The following is a 10,882-nucleotide window of genomic DNA, read 5'->3' as shown; positions in this document are numbered from 1 at the left end:
TCAATCGACGTCAACTTCTGGCAACACTATTGTACGTACGAACACGCAGAAGACGTAAAGAATTCTGGGTGCACCCTCTCTTGCAAGACCGACGATTAAAAGGAGCTTTTTACAATGAGCACGCAGTGTTACGTCAATACGACAGGAAATTTTACAGTTACTACCGTATGAGTGTGTCGACTTTCGATTTTACATCACATAAAAGATAATATCTTGCGACAAGACACAACATTTAGACAATGTATACCGCCAGAAGAAATGCTCGTACGCAGCTCGGCTTTAACTCGGACGCAGTGCGCGAGCGTTCATACAAATAATACTGAGGCTACTTCGGTCCGTCAAAATTCGTCTCCGGAATGGAGATTCTAGAATGACGGAAAGAAATCGGATGACGGATATCGGATGTAGTGCGTAACTTACCATAGAAATAGTTCTACGGCTACAACGGACCATATTTTCACGTGTTCGGATCTGATTCGGATCGGACGTAGTGCGAAACCGCCCTAACAGTGATTTATTTATACAAATATAAAGTCGTTTTAACGAAGTTCTTTATTCGGGAAGATCCTCCCGCGAGTACATCGAAACAAACCGTCTTAAAAATAATCGTTAAACAATCTTCACAATTCCATACACAAGAAATTGAACATAGTTAATTATATTATTGAGGAACGATAAAAACTACTTGGTAAAGGCACAAACTGAAATTATAGTCCAAATTATTTATAAACAGTTGAAAAAGAGCGAAATAGGTAAACACACAACTACCATTGCTTATCATATAAAGGAAGGTGCATAAGTTTAGTTAAGTATAAAAAGTAAATGTTACAATAAATATATTTCATTTTATTCTGGATATAAGCCTCGACCATACAAGACACAAGTGCCTGGAGAATACCTTTTTTATACGGTAATTGCATTGCATGTTGTTATACTTCCACACTGCAGTTTTATAATGTTATATAACGCCAGTGTTACACACATCATGTTATGTAAAGTAACTTTATATATCTGCTGCGTGGGAGGTGGGAGCACCATTAGATCACAAACCTACCAAAGATTTCACTGTCACTGTTCTATATGACATGAAATTATGCCATATGCATACAAGCTTTCATAAAATAATCCCGACTAAAATTTCCTGTTATGAAATATAAATAATAAACTAGTTTAGGTACTTTTTTTTACTAAGGAATAATAAAAGTGTGTTTTGTTTAGTGCAAGATTACCACAAAGTTTTATTGCAATGGCAACACAATGGTAAGTTCCAGAATCTAATCAACAATCTCCGTATAGTTTGCTACAAATACATACTTACTCGATATATCACTCGCAATTTCACTGTTATATTATAATTATAATAATATTACTTTACCGTTCTCATCGAACCTCCCACCTCCGTCCGCTTGTACCTACCTATTTACATTGTCACGGTTACCATTTGTTTAAATATAAACATTTAAGAAACAATATGATACAAAGATATTTCAAGTTGTTATTTGTAATACAGTTAACTTGTACCCACTTTTTTACGCAACATATTTTTCATTTATTTATCTTTCTTTAATACATATATTTACTAGCTCATTGTATTTTAGGTAAGTACCTACACAATTATTAAACTATAGTAGTTACTTTTATAATAGGTATTTTGATATTTTATGCAAAAATAATACGGAAACATTAGCAGCGGCTAGCGCGTTATTTTCTTATAATATAATCATTTAAGTTCTGAAAACTGTATCACGTTGAGATTCAGTTTAAAATAACGAAAAGAATTCATTATTTACACACCTTTAGGCTAGGCTAGGACACTGAGTCACTGATTATAAGGTCGTGTAAATATATTTACGCCACCCTAGCCTAGAGCGAGCTACGCGAGGAGAAAATCTCACTTCCTGGCCAAGGCAAGACGTAAAACTTTAGACAAACCACGGGCGGTAATTCGTAAAGCCCCAGATCGCATATTTACGGCCCTCGTCTTCGGTTCGGACCACAAACACCTGCGATCTGGAGTATTCACGAATTCACCTCCCTAGGTATGTAGGTAATGTACTATTTTGGAACGCCGGCCTGTAAAGATGTTTCTGAAGTCGATCATATTCAACAATCAACACCAATTTTACTAGACGTACGTATACGTATGTATAAAAGATGTGATTTATTTCAGTTAATTATAAATCAAGTATAAGAATAAGACAAGCTCTAAGAGCGAGTGAAGGCGAGACTCTTGTTAGGCCCCGAGACTGGAGTGCTGTACAATTTTATATTTACAGTGTTATTCATTTTCGTTCGGTCCTATTAGTATATAATGCTACACATTTAAATGGCAACAGTTGCCAGAAAGTATTTCGTCATTAGTCAAATCCGTGTTTACGCCTGAAGGCTGAAATACCTATGTATTTATATTATTCAGCTTACTGTGGGTCCATTTGTGAAAATGACCCATAGTATTAATTTATTATTTTGAAGTTTCTTTGATTTTTTTCTTATTTTCAATTGATTAATATTTCATTATTTTACTTGTATGATGGGCGTTCATGTCAACAAAGGTGAACATTCTTATATTTTCTTGCCACTTGATTATTAACTTATTACTTTGTATACACTTATACAAACATTTATGCACATATCGTCAGGCGACAAGCAAAAGTCACTAAGTACCATCACAAGTTCATAGCCATAGTGAACCATATTAGTACGAAAAGAAGGTTGATTTTTGTTTAAATATTTTATAGTGATTAGTGACTTTTGCTTGTCACCTGACGATATGAAAAAGACAAATCGCAATGAACGTGGGGGGTTGGTTAGATGCCGGGGGCGGTTGTAGCGGTGGCACAGTACACACTAGTAGGCAGCATTAGTAGCGTCATGTGGGGTCCAGCGTGTGGCTCAGGGTCCGGAGCTGATCCAGGCCCGCCAGGAGGTCGCTGTGGAAGAAAAACAGTCGTTTAGGTATGTGTACATAACATGTATACATTTTTTTTTCCGCCGCTTGTAACGACGCTAAACTGATTATATACAAAATTGGGGTGTAAATTATTTATTTAATCTTTATTGCACAAATGAAAATACAAACGTACAAAAGGCGGACTTAATGCTACAATGCATTCTCTACCGGTCAACCTTCGGGCGAAGCGGATAACTTGTAGGCGGTCATATTGACATATTATCATATTGCCCGGAATATAAATCGATTTAGAATGTAATAAGGAGCCAGAGGTGTGTAAATGTAAAGTGTGTTGTAGTGAGTGTCGGTATAGTTTGTAGCTTTCTAGTAGACCCCGAAGGCTTATCCTATTGTCTATTGTTCAGTAAAACCGCACGTGCTACTTACCTGCAAAAAAGGGTCCTAATTATTCTATTTGGCACCTGAGCGCGGGCTAGTCCAACGCTCAAAAAACCAGTGTAGGTGCGCTCTCCGATAACGCGCCTCTGTTACGCATCTCGATCAGGCGCGGCTGGCCTTAAGGAGCGCTTGTGCGGTGCACTCCCATAAATAATCAAAATGTAATTATACCACCTATTTAATATATTACTATTTAAGATCTATCGTAAAAAACTCAATACCAATTAAATAATAACCTTTATTCATTATAAGTTTGTAGACAGATCACCACTACCTACTCGGCGTAATTTCATAGAAATCAAAGGTAACGCGCGAAGCGGAGCGCTTTGGATTGCGCTCCTATGGAAAAAGATTTAGTACATTCGATCAATAGGAAATTCAATAAGAGCGAAAGAGAAGTTTCGACACAGGTCCGCGCGTGAAACAGAACATTTTCTATGAGGGAACAGGCAAAATCGGTGCGGCGCTCCGAGCCCGGTTGACCTTGCGCGCGCATCCCGCGCGCCATGTTGATGTTGTTGTTGTCACTTGTTTCTAAACAGACCTTAGTCAATTTTAAAGGCGGGAATGCAATTTTGGCTTTTTTTTCATTATAAATAATGAAACAAGAGTTTAAACAGCGAAAGCACATAATTTGTTTGTTTTGAGGTGTTTAAAAATTAATGAATTTAACGTGAGAATGTGAAAAAGTTTACAAAATCAACTCGAGTTCAATTATGGACGACCTTGAACTTTCGTAACAATGTTAGTCAAAAACAAAACCTTATATATTTACTATTCAGATCAATATGCAAAAACACCGTGGTTGTGTTGTGTGAATGTGATAAAAGTAACTAGCTTATTATGTTTTTCGTGTTACTTAAAGGTCTTAAAGTATATGTTTTGTGTTTGGCTCGGGCGCGGGCGACGTGCGGTGAGTTTGTTTGGAGCGAAATAAGTAAGTAGGTGTGTTAACAATTTAGTACATCTTTCCATAAAATATAAATAAAAACATTACATCCATTTGTAAAATGAACTGCAGTTGGCGTCTATCGGTCGTCAAGATATTCGTAATACCGAAAATCTATGAGAGAGTTCAATGACCGGGTGGACGGAAACCGACATCTAGGTACTTTGCGACGGTTAATTGAATGTGTAGGTTTAGTTTTTGTTTTTTATTGTGAGTGAACACCCATAATACGTAGCTACCAGCCGCCGCTGATCTCGATGACACATTTTAGACTGGTTCTGTAGCGTTCGACTCGCCGGCACTCAGTAACCGAAGTACCGATTTTTTATGCAGGCGGTTGTGGCACGTGGCACGAGCGGTTTTTCTTAACAATAGACAATAGGATTAGCCTTGGGGGTCTATTAGAAAGCTACAAACTTTACCGCAGCTCGGCGTCGGCGACGTCGGCGGCGGCGCGCAGCTCTGCGGCGGCGGCGGCGCGGGCGGCGCGGTGCGCGCGCAGCTGGCTCTGCGCGCCCGCCAGCTCCTCCTGAACAATACTTATTTTCACAAGAGTACTTTGCTACTTAAAAACAGTGAGCGAAATCGCATCTACTACATAAAGGTCGATAAAGTACAAAATTATGAATAGATTTTATTGCTATTGATATAAGATGCATGCATATACTTACCTAGACTTAAGAAATATTGAGTGCCCTTACAGGGTGTCATGTACCTACCGTCCTCAAATCGTAACACCTAATGTAACATGAACATGACTGCAATATAATAAAGAATAAAGATTTTGCTCACCGAGTGAGACAAAATGACATTCAAGTGACATTAATATTCAAATGTCATTTCGACGTGCGGGGTCTAATACGAGTTCGAAATACTTGGATTCTATTATCTCTGTCCCTTTCACGTCGTTAGCAAAAAGAAAGAGACAAAAAAAAAGTCAAACGACATTCAACGAAAATTCATTATGAACGACTTCCGGCCGTTATAAGAAGTGAACTGTGTGATCAAGCATTTAAACGCCGATTAAGAGATTTTTTGTTGGATAAACCGTTGTACTCTGTTAGCGAATTTATGAATGATGTATAGATTTTGACGATCCGCCACAGGAGATACTATCTTGACATTATTTTAAAATCTTATCATTCTGTAATTATTTTATTTTTAATTTAATATTTTATTGATTATATTCTGGTGACATCCTTGTTTTGACGATCATAATATGAATTCTTGTAGATTGACATGCCTGCAATTTATAATGTAATCTGTATTATGAAATAAATAAATCTATCTATCTATCTATCTATCAACGGTATATTGACGGTTTATAATAGACCCCCGAAAAACGTCAGAACGCATCGTTCCAAAACACGTACGAGTATGAATTCTTAATAATTAATTAATGAAAATAAAGTTTAAGATTTGATAAAACCTGATAAAAACACAATATTTTACGTAATTTATTGTACGATTAAAATAATGAACTAAAAAATACACAGAATATCACGTAAAATAAATTATTATTATTTTAAGAATCTCTACTATAGTTTACAAATAGTAAGTATCCGCAATTCGGACCGTATCTTACAATGTTTTTTTTTTTTACAAAAAAAAGTTGTCGATTGAAGTGTCAATCAATTGATGGTCGTTGTTTCCATTTATTACCTATTTTACTGAAATTGATTAAGTTTTGTTGTTGTGTTTCATTGCGGTAATTAAACTTAATTGTTAGTATATCTTAAGAAAACATGAGTTAATAGGTAAGTGATGAAGAAGGATTACATTTTTCAGGTTGTCTAATACCTATGTTCTCATTGCAGAGGTGAAAAGTTTTGTGAACTACACGAGATCAAAGTTATTTACATCTCGTGCGCTTTTGAGTCGCTTGCACGGGACTCAAAATAAGCACTCGAAGAAATATCAAACTATGATCTCTTGTTGTACAAATAACTATTGTTTTACAAGAGGGCAAAGTTCTTGACTTCTTGTTTACCCGCTCGTGATAATATTGATGAAGCACGAGGGTTAAACAAAAATTGTCCCCGACCCGAGTGACACGCATAATTTTTCACTCACTTTCCGAAGAAAATATTAACTGTAAGATATCAAACAAAAACAAACCAAATCAAACCCAAATTAATGTTATGAAATATTTATCATTCAAAATCATCATTTAAAAGTCAATTCTACCAGCAAACATAAGAAGACTACTCTAAATTTGAAATATTACCAAACAAGTCAATAACCGACCTTGAGCCTCCTGATCTGTATCCTCAATTGATTAACCAACGATTCCGACTCAGGTGATTCTCGATACTGAAAAAAACAAGTCTCATTATTGATTATAATCAAACCAGGTTTGAATAGTTATACAGCGTTTAATGTGAAATATTTCAGCACTTGTATAGTAATGTGTAAAATAAATCAATTGCGTGCACCATCTACACAAAAAGATGTAATTATTTTTGAAAATATGTGTCCCGCCGAGTTTGTTGCCGGTCCCATAATGGGATACCCTCCTCCAATTGAGGGGGGATTTAAATCTTCTCGGGCAGAGGTGTAGGTTTGGAGCCGGTCTACCTAGCTTTATTCGACGTTCATAAGCGCATTGTAATTATGCCTACTTGAATAAACTATCTTTTATCTTATCTTTATCTTAAATATTTGTATACCTACAAAGACAACAAAGCTACTTTATAAATTGTACAATCCTATTGTATGTTTACAAATAGTTTGGTCGCTCGTACCGCATCGTCGCCCGCGGCCCTGGCGTCGCGCCGGGCCTGCAGCGCCTCGGCCCGCGCGGCGCGCAGCTCGTCCTCCAGCCGCGCACGTTGCCGCCGCTCCACGTTTAACTCTGTCCTGCAGGACCGCCACGATACAATTTATCTTTTATTTTATGTAGAATTTCCATCATCAGTGATCATTAATTTTCCAGCAATTTTGGTGCAGCATTGTTGGTTAAAAGCATCTGTATGCCCTACTCTAGGTGGAATAGATAATTAGGGTTAATAACGGTAACGTTAACCTTAACAGATCCTCTCCCTAGAAAAAAAATGAAGAAAATCTTTTATTTTGACTATGCTGCACCAAAATTGCTGGAAAATTAACGATCACTGTCCATCATACACCACAGTAGTGGCTTCACCTATATATTACAATTAAATGCTTTGGTTGACCATTCTGACATTTAACTTGTGCCTTTCAACCCTTGCTTAACTTTTATGTGCTAGTGCTGCTGTGAAAATGGTAAGATTGCAAAGAGTTCATACCTTGTCCTTTCTAGCTCCTGCAGCAACGGCTGCAAGTCAGGCTCCGGTTCAGGTGAAGTCCGTCCCGGGTGCACCGGCAGGAAGTCTGGCAGCCGCATGGACTCTGCCCCTGACACATCAACACAGCCATCACACACTTCCTCACATTGTGACGGATAACATTAAGATAGTCTGGCACATTGACATCAGAGTCCGGCCGTCTAATCCACGGAAGTTGTAAGCCAAGGGTGTCATATTCTACTTATATACAGAATCATAGATATAACTCAATTGTTCAACAAACATATCTACATACTTCACTGTATTTTAAATAAACTATAATAGCATTACTTCATACAGTATACAGTGTTTTACTCAGGAGCATATATTCCGCTGGCATAATCGCATTTTTGTGTCAGTCATTAATATTTCATAACATAATTAAAAGTCAGGTCATGCAAACGGCAAGTGATAAAATTATCATAATTATGTAAATAATAATTCATTTTCTCAATCTGTTCATACTTGACACCATGAATAATAAACACTAGCAACATAGAGAAAACTCACCAGCATTGGGAGGCAGGTCTAATGGAAATGTGTTGTGGGGAGACATGTTCCGTCGATCGGCGGGGTTCACAGACTCGGTGAGGTCCAGGCTGAGCGGCACGTCGGCGGCCGGCGCGCCCTCGGCGCCGGGCGGCAGGTCGAGCGGCACGGCCGCGTACTCGCTGTAACCACGTCCGCCATAACTACGCGACCCTCGCCGCCCCAGCGACCCCGCGCCCCCCGCGTTGTAATTTGTGTTAAACGTAAAATCCGGCAGATTGTCCAGATCCACTGATATTGGCCCGCTAGAGTTCAGGTAGGCCTGCTCCACTAGTATGTGATCCTGCACGAAGTCGGGCAGCGAGGGCATGCCCGACGGCTCCGGGCCGGCCCGGTACGGCTGCGGGTCCGCGCCGGCCGCGTACGGGTTACGATCGCACTCGGTATTATCCACTGCACTATTATGAGACACCTCTACGGAACTATTCGGGGACGTATTATCACTGGCGCGGGGCTCCGCGCTCTTCTCTTTGGCTTGGGGGTCGCGCGCGGCGTCGGGCCGCGTGGGCGAGTGCTGCACCGTGCTGGCGTACACCTTGGGCCGGGCGCCCGTGCTCTCGTACGTCGAGGTGCCCGGCAGCGACAGGTCGCGCTTCAGGAAATGCCGGAACGAAAACGGGTTCTCCTCCTTCCGTGTCGCCCCGGTGGACTCTGAAAGCGAAACGAACGAGATTCGAGGCGTGCCTTTATATTTAGATGACAAAAAACAACTTCCAAACACTCACTCGAAGACGAACTTTTTGCTTCAGCGAGCGACGCATCGCCGTTTTCGCTATTATTACATTTCGCTTCGTCAGTTTCCGGGGTTAGTAGACGGGGGAAGTATGGCAAATCCGTTCTGTTCTGTTCGTTGTCCTGAGAAGACCCTGCATTATTTGAATTTTGGGCCGATTTCTTATTTGATACACCGTCCTCGTCCTCCGCCATGATAATGTAAATGACAGATCGTAAATTGCGTTCAAAAATAACAAAACTGTTGCGTTCGTAAATAAAGTCGCGTTCAAATTAGAATTTTAAAAATGGTAATAAAATTAATCCTAAACAATAAAAACGCATTGATTTCGATTAAAAATCATCATGATCCGTCATTATTATCAGAACGATTAAATTCAGACTCAGAGAGATTTTATAACTAATGTCATTGATTGATGAATATGGCTTCGTCGTAGAGTCAGACCGAGAAAAGTCTGCAGCGATTTTGATAACCCACGCAGTGCAAGTGTCATTTAAACGTCAAACTTCTATTACGCAGATTAGACTCTCGCGCGAGCCACGAGACGAGCCGCGCCACGAGACGCGAGTCCACCGCTTACACTCGCGTTCGGCTTGTCATTCGGTTATAAACCTTATGCCGTGCCGTTAGTGTTTAAATTATATTAGCTCGACGAGCTTGCGAGCCACGAGACGAGCCGCGAGCCCACCGCTTACACTCGCGTCTCGTGGCGCGGCTCGTCTCGTGGCTCGCGCGAGAGTCTAATCCGCCTATATAAATTTCTGACGTGTAAATAACACTTGCACTGCGTGGGCTATCAAAATCGCTGCAGACTTTTCTTGGTCTAACTCTAGTCGTTCGCGATAGTGGCGCCTCTATCTGTGCAAGTTTCCAATTTTCCCACGTCGAGCAATTTGGTTGCGCATTGTCCAGTCCAGGCGGGATAATTTTTCGCACAATCTGACTAAATTGTCAATTTATTTGTGTTGTGTATGCAATACAATTGTGACCGATCCAATAAGGAGATGCGGACGTCCACGTAGTTTTCCATCATAGGTACTCTCATATCGTGGCATTAAAGTTCACCCATAGTCTACCTTTTATATGGTAAAGTTTTATTTTGTAAAATAAAGATTAATAAATATTAAATTAAATTAATCCAATGAAAAGGGGAATTTAAGTAAAACCAAATAAATAAGATAAATTGTTTATTACTTATTTATCATTGACATAGATATCTAGGGACTGGCTTTACGGGCAATAATAATGAGGCATGACAGGGGCCAGTACAGCGGTGTGAAATCACTACAACGCGATTGGTTGATGAGTTCGCATCACGCGCGCGATTGGTTGACGAGTTTGCATTACGCGCGCTATTGGTCGCAACTAGTCGCGTTAGACTGCACGATTGGCTGGAATTCGTGGGTAGCACCGCTGAACTAGTACGATGTTTAGTGCCCCATTAGCCCGTCCTTAGATATTATATTACGTCAATGTATTTATCCTATTACTTTAAGGCTCCGATTAACCACTTCTTTGTGACTGTTTACCATTCCTCAAAACAGTCGCCACATAACAATTATTATATTAAAAAAATAACAACAGAATAAATTCGTTAACAATAAATGCATTTAAGAAGTATAATTTATACTTGTTTAATTTGCTTAATTATTACAAAAATAGTGACATCGTTAAACATACTGAGCGCTCTAACACTTATGAAGGGGTTACAATTTACACTTTTGTTTTTTTACATAATATGTAAATTAAGTAAAGGGGAAGGTAATAACACTGATAAGCCAACAAGCGGAAGCTGCTAACGATGAAAACTTTTACACATAATTAAACGATTTGTAATATTCACATTTTCATTTACAAAAACATTTGGCACAGAACTTTACCATTAAAAAAAGTACATACTTAAGTTTAATTACATTCAGTTATTTGCACATCTACCTAATATTTAGTATTATTAGACAGGGAGGACATGTAGCAGTGTATTACACTCTATGCGA

General features: G+C 39.2%; 1 protein-coding gene across 1 annotated transcript; it reads right to left on the bottom strand.

Annotated features, from left to right (window-relative positions):
* Window positions 1-2,860: 2,860 nt before the first annotated feature.
* Window positions 2,861-9,136, bottom strand: LOC134652288 (uncharacterized). The gene is made up of 7 exons (XM_063507460.1): window positions 8,881-9,136; window positions 8,117-8,806; window positions 7,568-7,676; window positions 7,043-7,157; window positions 6,546-6,626; window positions 4,721-4,827; window positions 2,861-2,930 (listed from the first exon to the last, which is right to left on the bottom strand). Exons 1-7 carry the CDS (start codon window positions 9,080-9,082, stop codon window positions 2,870-2,872), a joined length of 1,365 nt encoding a protein of 454 aa, XP_063363530.1. The 5' UTR covers window positions 9,083-9,136; the 3' UTR covers window positions 2,861-2,869.
* Window positions 9,137-10,882: the final 1,746 nt, after the last annotated feature.

Source organism: Cydia amplana, chromosome 11, assembly GCF_948474715.1.
Source record: "Cydia amplana chromosome 11, ilCydAmpl1.1, whole genome shotgun sequence".
NCBI lineage: Eukaryota > Metazoa > Arthropoda > Insecta > Lepidoptera > Tortricidae > Cydia > Cydia amplana.
The sequence above is the reverse complement of the archived record's forward strand: the minus strand, read 5'-3'. Positions and strand labels throughout refer to the sequence as shown.

What these genes read in the sequence shown, in the direction of transcription:
- LOC134652288 (XM_063507460.1), bottom strand. Translation starts at nt 9,082, where the DNA reads ATGGCGGAGGACGAGGACGGTGTATCAAATAAGAAATCGGCCCAAAAT. An exon ending in AGCAAAAAGTTCGTCTTCGA is followed by an intron (nt 8,807 to 8,880) that starts GTGAGTGTTTGG and finishes TTTCGCTTTCAG; the next exon opens with AGTCCACCGGGGCGACACGG. An exon ending in GTCGCCGACGCCGAGCTGCG is followed by an intron (nt 2,931 to 4,720) that starts GTAAAGTTTGTA and finishes TTTCTTCCACAG; the next exon opens with CGACCTCCTGGCGGGCCTGG.